General features: G+C 53.7%; 2 protein-coding genes across 4 annotated transcripts in view; both read left to right on the top strand.

Annotated features, from left to right (window-relative positions):
- The window catches only part of LOC128814991 (protocadherin gamma-A4-like), a 127,913-nt gene that overhangs the window by 43,314 nt on the left and 69,512 nt on the right, over window positions 1–15,087 (top strand). The window contains exon 1 of one of the 3 annotated variants that reach the window (XM_053991345.1): window positions 8,392–10,905. The exons of the other annotated variants lie outside the window; for them this stretch is intronic. Within the exon in view, the coding sequence (XP_053847320.1) occupies window positions 8,446–10,905 (2,460 nt within the window). The 5' untranslated portion in view covers window positions 8,392–8,445. Of the gene's footprint in view, window positions 1–8,391; window positions 10,906–15,087 lie in introns of those variants that run through there. 3 annotated transcript variants of the gene reach the window in all.
- LOC128814810 (protocadherin gamma-B5-like) lies at window positions 1,940–7,151 on the top strand. Its single transcript, XM_053991054.1, has 2 exons — window positions 1,940–1,977; window positions 3,980–7,151. Exons 1-2 carry the CDS (start codon window positions 1,940–1,942, stop codon window positions 6,768–6,770), a joined length of 2,829 nt encoding a protein of 942 aa, XP_053847029.1. The 3' UTR covers window positions 6,771–7,151.

Genomic DNA, 15,087 nt, shown 5'->3' with positions numbered 1-15,087 from the left:
CAGCTGAGGCCCACAGTTGTGGTTCCAAGCTTTTTCTTTCCCTTACTGTCCAAGGAATTGACAGTCTGGGGCCTATGTCATTAGCTCCTGTGTGAGGCCTCCTGTGGATTAGTTACTGTCCAGTTTGCTGTGCTTTGTATATACTGCAAATGACCCAATCTGCAGTGTGAGGCCATGACTGATAATCTTCTGGTGTTTTCCCATTCTTGGCTGAGTTGATTAAGATTTTTACTATGTTGGATTAGTTTTGGGTTGTCTGTATGTTTGTTTGCTTGTATTTTTGTCAATGAATAAAGCTGATCCTCGTTGTTCCTGTCAGTCCTGTGAACTCCAAAACATAATTGTCCAGTATGGAGAGTGTCTCTTATCCATCCCTTGCAGCTGTACATGGATTCACAGAATTCACAGAGCCAGAGAATGGTTTGTGGTGCACAGGACCTTAAAGATCCTCTTGTTCACCCTCCTCTGCAGTGGGCAGGGACATCTTTCACCAGGGCAGGGTGCTCAGAGCCCCACTCAGCCCGACCTTGAATATTTCATTCAAGAAACACAACTTCATAAATGGATGTTTCCCCAAGGCGCTGTTTTCCTCTGTGGCCAGCATGGAACCAAAATTTTGGTCTGTGTGGATGGTGAAACTAAAGGCTGTGAATGCAGAGTGAGGAGAGCTCAGTTCTGTGCCAGGAATATCAATGGCTCAGTGTGGGTTTGGCAGAGAAATGCTTTGGTTTCATGCTTGGTGCCAAAGGCAGTGCCATTGCTGTTCTGCTCCTGGTTTCTCTGTGATGAAAGACAATGAGAGTCCTCCAACAATAACACTTTCCACAGTAACTGTTCATGTAGAACCTTAATTCTTGGCTAGAACTGCTAATGAATCCTGGGTGAAACCTCCATTATCCATCTGTATCTCTGTGCCACAATGTCATATAGAGTTTTCTCAGAGTTGTAATTACCCTTTGATTCAAGCCTTTGTTTCCAGGAAGGTTGCAGCTCCTTGTCACAATTCTGATCAGTACTTTTAAATATGAAACAGTGACTGATGTTTTCAGCACATCCTTACTTCAGCCACTCAGAATTGAACGGTGTGTGGGGAATAGGAAGCAGAAGCAATAAGAGAATCTGTTGTAATTTGTCAGAAGATTTACCTTGAGAAAGAGGCCAATGAGAAGCTGTTTAAAATGATGGTTTCATTACTGTGCAAGGTGAGCAGGCCATGCAGTAGAAAAAGTTGCTGAGCTGAGGACTAATGCTTTGACTGAACCCCCCTATCCTGCTCTTCTGTGTAAGCCTTTAGGGCCTCACTTGCAGCTTGAGACCTGAGTGGCTTCCAGGTGGCCTCAGGGGTGAATTTTAAGGCCTGCAATTGAAGGCCTAGAAGACTTCACTGTGAGCATCTCTGACTAATTGTTCTCTTCTAATGCTTCCTTACCTTATCTGATTCATGATTTGGGTTTTTCTGTGGGTTTTTAAATTTTGTTTTGTTTTTCCTTGATTTCCTCAGTATGGGGGTATATTTTGAATTATGAACCAACTGTCTTTTATGAGCAACATATGGTGTGTTAGTGTCCCTTGCTCTTGTTCCAGTGGGAGTGGAAGGCAGGAGATATGAGAGAGACTTTGTGTTGTGTTCCTGTTGGGAGAAACAGATGTAAATATGACATTATTAGATGTTGCATCTCTGTGGAGCAGAGCATGTGATAAAGATGGGGAGGAGATTGCCTTGAAGCCAATGGTTTGATGAGCCATTCTTTGTTGGGTGACTGCTGATCTTTTAGTGTGGTTGTTTATCATTTGTGTGCTCTAGAATCCTTCAGTTCCTTATCCTAATGGTGGTGAGCAGACAATTGTACCTCCCTTCTGGGTGTGGCTGTAGTGCATTATCATCTGATGCTAGATGTGAGCAGTGAGGAGATGGGCACAAGCAAAACCTTCCAGTGGCATGGCGTGGAGGAAAAAGCAGACAGGGGAGCTCTGTGTGTGAGGCTAGAGAAGAACTCGGTCATTCCCTTGCTTGTCACATGTCACAGAAAACACCAGCCTGTGCCTGATGGAGTCCAGTGTGATTTGAGTGGCATCTGTAGAACAAGGGAGACCTACAAAATGTTATTGCATCTGTACATTTCCATGTGTTTCTAACTCTTGCAGCGTTTGTTGTCATGAGCTCAACCTCAGCGTGTCTGACCTTATGTGGAAGGTCTCCTCTGTCCCAAGTGCCCGAGTGCAGCTGCAGTGCCCACAGACACCTGTGAGTTTTACAGCTGTCCAGAGGAAGGGTTTCATAAGCACTCCTGCTGTGCTCACCCAGGAACATTTTCTCTGTGTTGTAAAATGCAGAAGCATCTTGGCTGCAGTTGTCAAAGTGCAGAGTGGCCACCCAGCCCAGCCAAGACTGCCATGATCACACCAGGGGCCAGTGGGAGAACGTGTGCAGTGTCCCCCAGGCCATCACCCAGAGGAACCTGCTGGGCAATCATCTGGAGGCTGTGAAATGGCTGAGGAACAGGCTGGAGAGTCACCTCCAAAGAGTTAGAGACAGTGGCTCCATGTCCAGGTGGAAAGCAGTGACTTGTGCTGTCCCTCAAGGGCCCTGACTGGGCCCAGTTCTGTTCAGTGCCTTCATGGACAATGGGATTGAGTGCACCTTCAGCCCCCGTGCAGCTGACTCCAACTGGAGTTGATCCAGGGGAGGGCAGAGATGCCAGTGAGGGATAGGCTGGAGAAGTGGCCCCTTGCAACCATCATGAAGTGGAAGAAAGTGCAAGGTCCTGCAGCTGGGGTGGGGCAATCCCCAGTTTAAACCGAGGGTCAGGGATAGGGAAGAGCTTTGCTGGGAAGTACTTTGGGTCATTGGTGGGTGATGAGATGGGACAGGAGCTGCCAATGGGCACCTGCTGCTCAAATTGTGTCCTGCACTGCATGACAAGCACTCTGCCCGGCACGTCGAGGGAGGTCCTTGGCCCCTCTAAACTCTTTTTATGGGAGCGTAGACTGCATGCAGATCTTGGGCCAATATCCCAAATGGACATGCTAGAGTTCCCAGAAGGATCATGGAAGTGGCCTGAGTGTTGGAACATCTCTGTTGAGCAGAATGACTGGAGGAGTTGAAGTCTTCAAGCCTGGAGAAATGATAGCTCTGTGTGGACTTTTGAAAATATTTTGCTCTTTCTATATATGAATAAACTTATAGGAATGATGTGGAGAGTTATTTTTATGAGGGCCAGCAGTCATAGGACAGCCAGCCATTGTTTTCCACTAAAAGAAGGGAGGTTGTGATTAGGAGAAAGCTTTTCAGTGTGGGTTGTGAGAAAATGTTAGGTTTGCCCAGAGATGTTTTGGACATGCCTCCAACGTTGAAGTCTAGCAGAAAGTGTTCCTGCTCATGGCAGATGTGTGGATTAAATTACCATTAATAAGAGTTTATGTTGAAAACAGAGAACATTGTTTGGCTCTATGAAGGACTGAGTATTGCTTTGCATTTTCCATTGTCAGGTGCTCAGATATGGATGAATGAAACAACTCAGATGAAGCAACTTTGATGAGTCAGAAACAAAAGAGGAAATATGATTCTGCTATCTTGGCATAGGGGATGCTTACATTGCTTTAGGCAGATCTATATATCAAACAAATTCAATCCAGGTAATGAAAGCACAATTCAAGACCAGTGCGAAAAAGGTTTTGAATTTTCCCCTGTATTATAATTTACTGCCGGTATAAGTGGGCCATTATATTATTAAGAGCAGCCGAATTCCCTTCTTTACTGCCCTTCCATGAATATTTCCTTCTGACTGTTGAATGTGACTCAAAAGAATGCCCTAAAATCACCCGACATCGCATCTCAGATAGAAAGGCCTTGGAGCCGAATTAAGCAAGAGTTTCTGCTCTTGCTGTTTGCAATCGGGGAGAGCCCCCGGGGCCGGTGCAGGCGCCGAGCCCCGCCCAAAGCCGGGCCCCCTTGAGCGCGGCCATCCGGCGGCTGCAGTGGCGCGGCGGCGCCTCCGGGTGCCGCTGTTGGCCGCCGCCGAGCGGCGCTGGAGCCGCCGCCGCCGCCGCCGCAGCGTCCTGCCCCCGCAGGCTGCTCGCTCGCCCGGCGCCGGCCACAGCGGCAGCGGCTCCGCCACCAGCAGCAGCAGCAGCCGCGGCGGCGGCGAGAGGCGTCCCGAGCGGGCTGGCTGCGCTGCGGCGGCCCCTGCGCTGTGTGGCGAGAGCGGCTGGAAGGGAGGCAGGGCAGCGGCGGGAGGCAGGAGCGCGGCGAGCGCAGGCGGCAGAGAATGGCGGTGAGGCGGCGGCAGAGGCGCGGGCCGGGCGGCGGGCGAGCGCTGCTGGCCGCGCTGCTGCTGTGCGTGTGGTGCCGGGCGGCGGCCGAGCGGGTCCGCTACGCCATCCCCGAGGAGCTGGGCAGAGGCTCGCTCGTGGGGCCGCTGGCGCGGGACCTGGGGCTCAGCGCGGACGAGCTGCCGGCGCGCAAGCTGCGGCTGAGCGAGGAGAAGCAATTCTTCACGGTGAATGAGGAGAACGGGAACCTGTACGTGAACGAGAGGCTGGACCGGGAGCAGATGTGCGGCGAGTCGGCGACCTGCTCTGTCAGCTTCGAGGTGCTCTTGCACAACCCGCTGAACATTTTCCACGTGGAGGTGGCGATCGAGGACGTGAATGACAATTCCCCGGCCTTCAGCAAGGCTGTTCTGGACCTCGAGATCGGTGAATTAATCCCTCCCGGTGCTCGGTTTCCCCTGGAGATGGCGCGAGATGCAGACTTAGGTAGCAACTCACTGCTGACTTATCAGTTAACCAGCAATCCCTCATTTCTACTGTCTATGAAGGAAAAGCCGGGTGGAAAGAAGCAGCCAGAATTAATACTGGAGAGAGTACTGGACCGGGAGAAGCAGAGCTCCTTTGATTTGCTGTTGATGGCGGTAGACGGCGGGGATCCCGCGAGGTCTGGGACTGTTCAGGTTCGCATCAATGTGACAGATGCCAATGACAACTCGCCCGTGTTCAGCAAAAGTCTCTACGAGGCGAAAGTGGCAGAGAATTTGCCGGTGGGGTCGTTGGTGCTGCGGGTACGGGCGACGGATGCGGACACGGGCTCTAACGGGCAGGTCTCTTACTCTTTTGGAAGCGTCCCGGACGTTGTCAGAGCGTTGTTCACTATCGAGAGTGAGAGCGGGGAAGTTAGAACAGCGGGTCCTCTCGATTTCGAGGAGAAGAATAAATACATCTTTGGCATAGAGGCGACTGACGGCGGCGGTCTCACTGATCACTGCGAAGTGCAGATCGACGTCACCGACGAGAATGACAACACCCCGGAGATCACGATTCTGTCCCTGTCGAATCCCGTGCCCGAGGATGCCCCGAGTGGCACCGTGGTTTCCCTGCTGAAAGTGCGGGACCGGGACTCTGGGGAGAACGGTCAGGTGTCGTGCGAGCTGTCGGGAGAGGCGCCGCTGTCGATCGTGGCGTCCTCGGGCGGCTCGTACAAGGTGGTGACAGCGGGCGCGCTGGACCGAGAGCAGGCGTCCGAGCATCGCGTGACGGTGGTGGCCCGGGACCGGGGCAGGCCGGCGCTGTGGAGCAGCAGGGAGCTGGTGCTGGAGGTGTCGGACGTGAACGACAACGCGCCGGTGTTCGAGGAGGCGGCGTACAGCGCGTACGTGGCGGAGAACAACGCGGCGGGCGCGCTGGTGCTGCGCGTGCAGGCGCGGGACGCGGACGCGGGCGCCAACGGGCGCGTGAGCTACTGGCTGGCGGGCGGCAGCGCGGGCGCGGCGGGCGCGGCGCCGCTCGTGTCGGTGGAGGCGCGGAGCGGCGCGCTGTACGCGCAGCGCTCCTTGGACTACGAGCAGTGCCGCGAGTTCACGGTGGCGGTGCGGGCGCAGGACGGCGGCTCGCCGGCGCGCAGCTCCACGGCCACGGTGCGCGTCTTCGTGCTGGACCGCAACGACAACGCGCCGCGGGTGCTGTGGCCGGCGGCGGCGGCAGCGGCGGCGGGAGAGGCTGCGGGAGGGGCGGCGGCTCCTTTCGAGGTGGTGCCGCGTTCTGCCGAGGCCGGCTACCTGGTGGCCAAGGTGGTGGCGGTGGACGCGGACGCGGGGCGCAACGCGTGGCTGTCGTACGAGCTGGTGCAGGCGTCGGAGCCGGCGCTGTTCCGCGTGGGGCTGCACAGCGGCGAGGTGCGCACGGCGCGCGCCGTGTCCGAGCGGGACGCGGCCAAGCAGCGGGTGGTGGCCGTGGTGAAGGACCACGGGCAGCCGGCGCTGTCGGCCACGGCCACGCTGCACGTGGTGCTGGCCGAGAGCTTGCAGGAGGCGCTGCCGGAGCTGAGCGAGCGGGCGGCGGGCGCCGAGGCGGCGGCGGCGGCCGAGCTGCAGTTCTACCTGGTGCTGGCGCTGGCGCTGCTGTCGGCGCTCTTGGTGCTGAGCGTGGCGCTGGCCGTGCTGGCGCGGCTGCGGCGGGCCGGGCCGCCCGCCGTGCTGCGCTGCCTGGGCGCGCAGCGCTTCTCGCTGGCCGGCGCCGCCTTCCCGGCCGACTTCTGCGAGGGCACCTTGCCCTACTCCTACAACCTGTGCGTGGCGGCGCCGGCCCGCGCCGTGCCCGAGGCCGCTTGGCCGCCGCCGCCGGTGCCCATCCTGTCTGCGGAGGAGCTTCTGGGCGGGGATTCCTGCGAGAAGCCGAGTCCCAGCAGCAGCGCCCCGGCGGGAGAGCCGCTCGCTAATCCCGATGTACCTCAGGTGTGTAATTTCCCACGCTCTTTTTCTGTGAGCCTTTTTTGAATGAGCGTCGTGGTGGCAGCAGGCTCTTTAGTTTACTTCTTTGTTGCTGCGGTTATTGCCGTTTCGTATTTTCATGACGCGTGAAATGATTATGTCTCGTGTCTATTTTCGCTGCAGCCCAAGTGATATGGCGCTTCCTGCCTCTTAAGATGTGGTGAAATTCTTATTTCTCTTCATTTGTAGCTTCTGTTTAGTTTCTGTGGCAAATTCTGCCTAGCTTTCTGCTGTTGTCTTCAATGTTTTAAAATTTAAGAAACATCTTTACTTTTCCTTTTTTGATTGTTGTTTCTCTGCACAGTATACTTGAGCCTGATAGAAAAGCTAGGAACAAAAAGCCGTTGCTAAATGTAGTTTTGATATTGTAGTGCCAAAGGAAGTTTGCATGTGGCTCCTGGAATAGAGAATTTACGCATCTGTCGTGTGTCCTTATATCTTTTGACAAAATAATGCCACAGAGAAGGATACACCAGCCGGACTGGGTAACTTAGGTTTTGAGAAAATAAAGCAAACTAACAAAAAAAGGAAAAGGAACCAAAAAACTTAAACAAGGAAACAGAGTACCAAAAAAATCCCAAAATCACTCAAAGCAACTCCATACCCTTGTTTACTATGTTTCAAAGTAGTTTTTTGTTTTTATTCTCCTTATCATATAACCTGAAGATTTTATTTTAGGCGTGTTTTAGTATTTCGTTTTGGTTTGGGTTTTTTTTACTGTTCTGAATTTTTCCCCCAAGCCAGAATGCATGGACTTTGATCACATGGGAGGACTTTTTTGACATTAATGATTCTATTGCTTTATGGCTCACTGCTCTCTTCTGAGGTACTCTGCAAAGGAGAACCAGGCGTAACTGCAGCCTGTAGTGTGTAAAGGTGTGAGGATCAATTCCAAAGTGGTGTCTGGAGAATTGAGTGAAGTCGGGGTGCTTCAGAGCCGCCTGGGATGTTCAGCTCGGTCCAAAATTTTAGTGTAGTCCTAATACTGTTGAATGCGGGGAAAGAATATTTTGACTGTTCATAATTATTTCTGATGGTACATGGTGCTGTTTTAACCTGCCGAGTGGGTGAGGAGAAAGTCCTGGAAGACGGACTGGTCTAAAAAGCTGTGCAGTTACAGGAAGGATATTGAGCTTCGGGGTCTACGGAAATAATATTAGCAATACTCTGAATGCCATATTCGGAGAATAAATTTGATCACATTTATTAAAAGTTTCTCGGTGCGGCAGAAATACACAACCCCAGAAGATGTATTAAATGTGTCTAGAGATGACCTAGGTGATCGAATAAGAGATCGGCTGTAGAAAAGCCGGGGCAGGACGGGACCCCACGACTCCGAGGCGACCGTCCCTTCCCCGCGAGCTGCCCGTGAGCAAAGAACCACAGCGCTCGGCAGCGCTCGGTGCTTGCAGTGCCGGGAGGAGGCTGCGGGCGCCGCTGTTGACCGAGAGGAGCGAGAGGGAGCTCGGAGCGCTGCAGCCCCGCCCGCTGCGGACCGGCTCGGTCACTCGCTCGCCGGATTCCTCGCTCGGTAGCCCGGCGATCGGCGACAGTGCGGATCCGTACAGCGGAGAGGCGGAGGAGGCTACGAAAGGGGCCGGTGAGCGGAGAGCCCGGTAGGAAACCTCAGCAAGCGCGGATACAACAGCAGCAGGCGGCAGAGGGGACCCCTGCGGCCGAGATGTGCGCGCCGGGGAGGCGCTGGGGCCGGCGGCAGCGAGCTCTGCTCTGGGCCGTCCTGCTGGCGGCGTGGGAGGCGGCGTGGGGGCAGCTGCGCTACTCCGTGCCCGAGGAGATGCCCAAGGGCTCGTTCGTGGGCGACGTGGCCAGGGACCTGGGGCTGCAGCTACCGGAGATCAGGGACCGCGGCATTCGCATTATAGAAAGAGGTCGGACACAGTATTTCTCTTTGCACGGGAAGACGGGACATTTAGTGACAGCAGAGAGGATCGACAGAGAGCAGCTGTGCGAGAGTGTGCAGCAATGCGTGCTGCGCTGTGAGCTGATAGTGGAGGGGGAAATGAAATTCTATGAAATAGAAGTGGAAATCATGGACATTAACGACAACTCACCCAGCTTCAAAGAAATCGAACTGGAACAGAGTATGAGCGAAACGACAGCCCCGGGGTCGAGGTTTCCCCTCCCAGACGCTCATGATCCTGACTTCGGCCGGAATTCCCTGCAGAGCTACGAGCTGAGCGGTGACGAGCACTTCTCGCTGGCCGTGCAGGCGGGCCCCGGCGGCGATCAGCGTCCCGAGCTGGTGCTGGCGAAGGCGCTGGACCGGGAGGAGGCGGCGTTTCACGAGCTGGTGCTGAGGGCGATGGACGGCGGCGATCCGGCACGGACGGGCACGGCTCGGATCCGCGTGACGGTGCTGGACGCGAACGACAACGCGCCCGTGTTCAGCCAGGCGGAGTACACGGTGCGTGTGCCCGAGGACGTGCCCGTGGGCTCCGTCCTCGTAACCGTCACGGCCACGGACGCGGATGAGGGGCCAAACGGACACTTGAAATACAGTTTTCATAGAATTTCAGAAAGGGCATCCGAACTTTTTCACCTTGAATCTAAGACAGGAAAAATAACCCTTAAGAAGAACTTAGACTTCGAGGACATTTCCTCATTTGAAATGGAGGTGCAGGCACGGGACGACGGAGCACTATTCGATTCGGCCAAAGTCACGATCTCCGTGACAGATGTCAACGACAATGCCCCAGAACTGACAGTATCATCGGCATTGACTGAGATCTCAGAGGACGCCTCGCCGGGGACGGTGGTCGCCCTACTGCACGTATATGATCGAGACTCGGGGATGAATGGAGAGGTGCGCTGCACGCTCGACGAGAGTGTCCCGTTCCGACTTCAAAGCTCGCAGGGCAACTACTACAGTGTGGTGACAGCGAGAGAGCTGGACCGGGAGCAGGTGTCGGAGTACAACGTGACGGTGCGGGCGGCCGACGGCGGGTCGCCGCCGCTGCAGAGCAGCGCGGTGCTGGCGCTGCGGGTGCTGGACGTGAACGACAACGCGCCGGTGTTCGCGGAGGAGCGCTACAGCGCGCGGCTGGCGGAGAACAACGCGGCGGGCGCGCTGGTGCTGACGGTGCGCGCCACGGACGCGGACTGGGGGCAGAACGCGCGCGTGCGCTACCGGCTGGCGGAGGGGCGGGTGCGGGGCGCGCCGCTGTCGTCGTACGTGTCGGTGCAGGCGGAGACGGGCGCGCTGTACGCGCTGCGCTCCTTCGACTACGAGCAGCTGCGCGAGCTGCAGCTGTGGGTGCGTGCGGAGGACGGCGGCGCGCCGGCGCTGAGCAGCAACGTGTCGGTGCGGCTGCTGATCGTGGACGAGAACGACAACGCGCCGCAGGTGCTGTACCCGCCACAGGCGGCGGCGGCGGCAGCGGCGGGCTCGGGCGCCGTGTGGTCGGGCGTGGAGCTGGCGCCGCGCTGGTCGGAGGCCGGCGCGCTGGTGGCCAAGGTGGTGGCGGTGGACGCGGACGCGGGGCAGAACGCGTGGCTGTCGTACGAGCTGGCCAAGGCCACGGAGCCGGGGCTGTTCCGCGTGGGGCTGCACAGCGGCGAGGTGCGCACGGCGCGCTCGCCGCTGGCCCGCGACGCGGCGCGCCAGAGCCTGGTGGTGCTGGTGAAGGACCACGGGCGGCCGGCGCTGTCGGCCACGGCCACGCTGAGCGTGGTGCTGGCCGAGAGCGTGGCCGAGCTGCTGGCCGAGCTGGGCAGCGCGGCCGACGAGGCGGCGGCGCCGGGCGAGCCGGCCGCCGGCCTGACGCGCTGGCTGGTGCTGGCCGTGGCCGCCGTGTCGTGCCTCTTCGTGGCCTTCCTGCTGCTGCTGCTGGCGCTGCGCCTGCGCCGCTGGCGCCGCCAGCAGCTGCTGCCGGCGGACAGCGGCGCCCTGCGCGGCGTGCCCGTGTCGCACTTCGTGGGCATCGACGGCGTGCGCGCCTTCCTGCAGTCCTACTCGCACGAGGTGTCGCTCACGGCCGACTCGCGCAAGAGCCAGCTGCGCTTCTCGGCCGGCAGCTGCTGCGACACCCTCCCGGCCCGGCCGCCGCCCGACGAGCCCGCGCCGCTGCTCGGGGACGAGGATCTTGCTGGCGCCCTCCCCGCGGATCCCGCCCCTCCCTCGGTGAGTTTCTGTGTCCCGGTTTTGTCCACGACTCTTTCTCCTGATGCCCCCTGCCTTTCCCCGCCTTGTTCTCTGTCTTGCATCGGAGTTTTTGCTTAAAATCACGGTAAAGTTTCCTTCAGTGACGTTCTGAATGCTGGAGCCAGTTGCTGTCGTTATGTGAACATGAGGTCAGTCCTCCGCCTTCCCGTTACTGGAGAAGGAAGGAGGGAGAAGGCTGCTGCTGGCAGGCTGTTGGTTAGGTCGGAGGTTTCGGTGTTGATCAGGTTCCAGATGTTGTTCCCCTATATCAGCTGTGCTCTGTAAAATCTGTGTTCCTGCTGGCATTAGTGTGTCTGGAGGGATGGATCATGTTATTACGAAATACAACTTTATAGCAGGTTAATGTGTCTTCCCAAGAGCACGTGTGCTTGAACAGGTTGAATGTGTCTTGAAGAAGATGCTGATGGCTTTATGTCGAACCTCTGTGCACATTGTTTTCAGCCTTTATTGCTCTCCATGATACATAGTAGAGGTCAGCAGGAAGTGTTTGTGTGATCCATGCTTTGATCTTTGTCCTCAGCAAAGGATTGGACTGGGCCACAAGTAGTTTTTGATCACATATGTGTACTTGTCACATAGATGAAGGATGCTCTTGAAATTGTGATTCTTTGAGAAGCCTGTGGGGGCTGCATGTGGAGGAGGAAATGCAGGAGGGAATGGCAGAACTGCTTGCTTTGTACTTGTTTTCTAAGGTAGAGCGATGTCAGATGCAGCTGGGTGAGCCTTGGCTAGCAAAGATTTAGCATGGCAAGAGAATTGCCTGGATGGGAAGAGAGAAATTCAAGGTGCAGTGGGGGATACAAGGTGGGCATAATTCCCTGTGAGCGGATATTCACTGACTCAGTGTCTCTTGGAAGACTGTTCGGCTTTTCCTTTGAGACCTATGAAGTCTCTTCACAGAACTTCAGTCAGCAGGCAAATGCAGCTTCCACAGCACAGGGATGTACAGATAGCTGTGTGGAATTGGTGGTGGGGAGAAGACTGGTCTGGGGAACTGGGCCTCTGCTGTCACATGTTTTAAAGATATATGGGTGAAAGGACACCATGGATGGTGTGAAGGGTTGGAAATGTGAGTGCTGTGAGCCGCGCGTGAATGTCTGCTGAAAGACTGAAGAGAATGTTTTCCTCCATTCCCTGTCCAGTTCCTGTCTCTGGGATGAAGCCATGTGGGGTTCTTCTTCCCAAAGTACTTGTCTAGGAGATATGTATTCCAGCTGAATGGAGAACCCTGGGAGCTTCTTGCCATGTTGATTGTCTGGCATCATAATTTTGTGACTTGAAAGTTTAATTTTGTACTTGTGACAGATGCTGCATGGGAAGTGCAAGCTGTGTACTCAGTGCTTATATACAACACCATTAATTATCTACTCTGACTTAGATAACCCAGGAGAGTGTTGTGAGCTCTTCTTACTGCAGGTGTAAATTTTCTGTCTCATTCTTCTGATGATCTGAAGATGGTTCTTTCATGTTTATAGGTGAAAGGAGAGGGATTTCCATAGACATGTTTCTTGGAAATATCTCTGTAATAACTGCTTTTTCTTGTCCCATGCCTAGGGTGAGAAGTCAAATATTACCCATAGTAAGGAGATACTGCCTGAACAACTTTCCTCTTGGTGGAGTCTCTCTAAATTCTGCAGATCTGTGCTAACCATGGGAGCCGTGAAGAGTTAGGAGGGAGTGTTGGGGGTGTGGTGTGTGAGGAGGTCCTGGTGGAGACATGGCATGTGTTTTGTAGATCTCCAGGGCTATTGCTGGCCTTCTGAAATGAGTCAGGAGGAGTCTTATGCTGTTCAACTGTGTGGTTTGGACTGAAATGGCCTAGTTTGGGTTCCATAATCCTTTGCATCTTGTGAGGAGTCCATGTGCTGAACAATGGTGATGTTGCCTTTGGGGGGATACTTGGATGTGTGGGTCTTTGACAGAGCTGGTAATAATTTATGGTTACATATAACATTTTGCACTTGTTCAAATAATTGGGAGGAACCCAATAATCTTAGTTGTGATGCCTGGGATCTGAGGAGCTGTGCACACAACTTCTCTTCTAATGATGTCTGTATGCAAAATTTGCTTCCATGTTTAGTTTGGACAGAGAGAAGAAGTCTGTCTGTCCAGAGACAGGGCCAGTGCTGGAGTTCACTGTGATCTAGTTCAAAATGAATGAATGAATTGTGTCCAGCTCTACTTGTCCTAGGAGTCAGCTGAGGCCCACAGTTGTGGTTCCAAGCCTTTTCTTTCCCTTACTGTCCAAGGAATTGACAGTCTGGGGCCTATGTCATGAGCTCCTGTGTGAGGCCTCCTGTGGATTAGTTACTGTCCAGTTTGCTGTGCTTTGTATATACTGCAAATGACCCAATCTGCAGTGTGAGGCCATGACTGATACTCTTCTGGTGTTTTCCCATTCTTGGCTGGGTTGATTAAGATTTTTAATAGGTTTGATTTGGTTTGGGTTGTTTGTTTGTTTGTTTGCTTGTATTTTTGTCAAGGAATAAAGCTGATCCTCGTTGTTCCTGTCAGTCCTGTGAACTCCAAAACATAATTGTCCAGTATGGAGAGTATCTCTGATACATCCCTTGCAGCTGTACATGGATTCATAGAATCCTAGAAACACAGAGCCAGAGAATGGTTTGTGGTGCAAAGGACCTTAAAGATCCTCTTGTTCACCCTCCTCTGCAGTGGGCAGGGACATCTTCCACCAGGGCAGGTTGCTCAGAGCCCCACCCAGCCTGACCTTGAATATTTCATTCAAGAAACACAACTTCATAAATGGATGTTTCCCCAAGGCGCTGTTTTCCTCTGTGGCCAGCATGGAACCAAAATTTTGGTCTGTGTGGATGGTGACACTAAAGGCTGTGAATGCAGAGTGAGGAGAGCTCAGTTCTGTGCCAGGAAAATCAATGGCTCAGTGTGGGTTTGGTTGAGAAATGCTTTGGTTTCATGCTTGGTGCCAAAGGCAGTGCCATTGCTGTTCTGCGCCTGGTTTCTCTGTGATGAAAGACAATGAGAGTCCACCAACAATAACACTTTCCACAGTAACTGTTCATGTAGAACCTTAATTCTTGGCTAGAGCTGCTAATGAATCCTGGGTGAAACCTCCATTATCCATCTGTATCTCTGTGCCACAATGTCATATAGAGTTTTCTCAGAGTTGTAATTACCCTTTGATTCAAGCCTTTGTTTCTAGGAAGGTTGCAGCTCCTTGTCACAATTCTGATCAGTACTTTTAAATATGAAACAGTGACTGATGTTTTCAGCACGTCCTTACTTCAGCCACTCAGAACTGAACGGTGTGTGGGGAATAGAAAGCAGAAGCAATAAGAGAATCTGTTGTAATTTGTCAGAAGATTTACCTTGAGAAAGAGGCCAATGAGAAGCTGTTTAAAATGATGGTTTCATTACTGTGCAAGGTGAGCAGGCCATGCAGTAGAAAAAGTTGCTGAGCTGAGGACTAATGCTTCGACTGAACCCCCCTATCCTGCTCTTCTGTGTAAGCCTTTAGGGCCACACTTGCAGCTTGAGACCTGAGTGGCTTCCAGGTGCCCTCAGGGGTGAATTTTAAGGGCTGCAATGAAGGCCTAGAAGACTTCACTGTGAGCATCTCTGACTACTTGTTCTCTTCTAATGCTTCCTTACCTTATCTGATTCATGTTTTGGGTTTTTCTGTGGGTTTTTAATTTTGTTTTGTTTTTCCTTGATTTCCTCAGTATGGGGGTATATTTTGAATTATGAACAAACTGTCTTTTATGAGCAACATATGGTGTGTTAGTGTCCCTTGCTCTTGTTCCAGTGGGAGTGGAAGGCAGGAGATATGAGAGAGACTTTGTGTTGTGTTCCTGTTGGGAGAAATAGATGTAAATATGACATTATTAGATGTTGCATCTCTGTGGAGCAGAGCATGTGATAAAGATGGGGAGGAGATTGCCTTGAAGCCAATGGTTTGATGAGCCATTCTCTGTTGGGTGACTGCTGATCTTTTAGTGTGGTTGTTTATCATTTGTGTGCTCTAGAATCCTTCAGTTCCTTATCATAATGGTGGTGAGCAGACAATTGTACCTCCCTTCTGGGTGTGGCTGTAGTGCATTATCATCTGATGCTGGATGTGAGCAGTGAGGAGATGGGCACAAGCAAAACCTTCCAGTGGCA

Source organism: Vidua macroura, chromosome 15 (assembly GCF_024509145.1).
Source record: "Vidua macroura isolate BioBank_ID:100142 chromosome 15, ASM2450914v1, whole genome shotgun sequence".
NCBI lineage: Eukaryota > Metazoa > Chordata > Aves > Passeriformes > Viduidae > Vidua > Vidua macroura.
This window is presented reverse-complemented; position numbering and strand designations above follow the sequence as displayed.

Excerpts from the sequence above, each read along its gene's own strand:
- LOC128814810 (XM_053991054.1), top strand. The coding sequence starts at position 1,940 with ATGGCGTGGAGGAAAAAGCAGACAGGGGAGCTCTGTGT. Across the intron at positions 1,978-3,979 it reads CAGACAGGGGAGCTCTGTGT|TGGCGCGGCGGCGCCTCCGG; the intron begins GTGAGGCTAGAG and ends CGGCGGCTGCAG.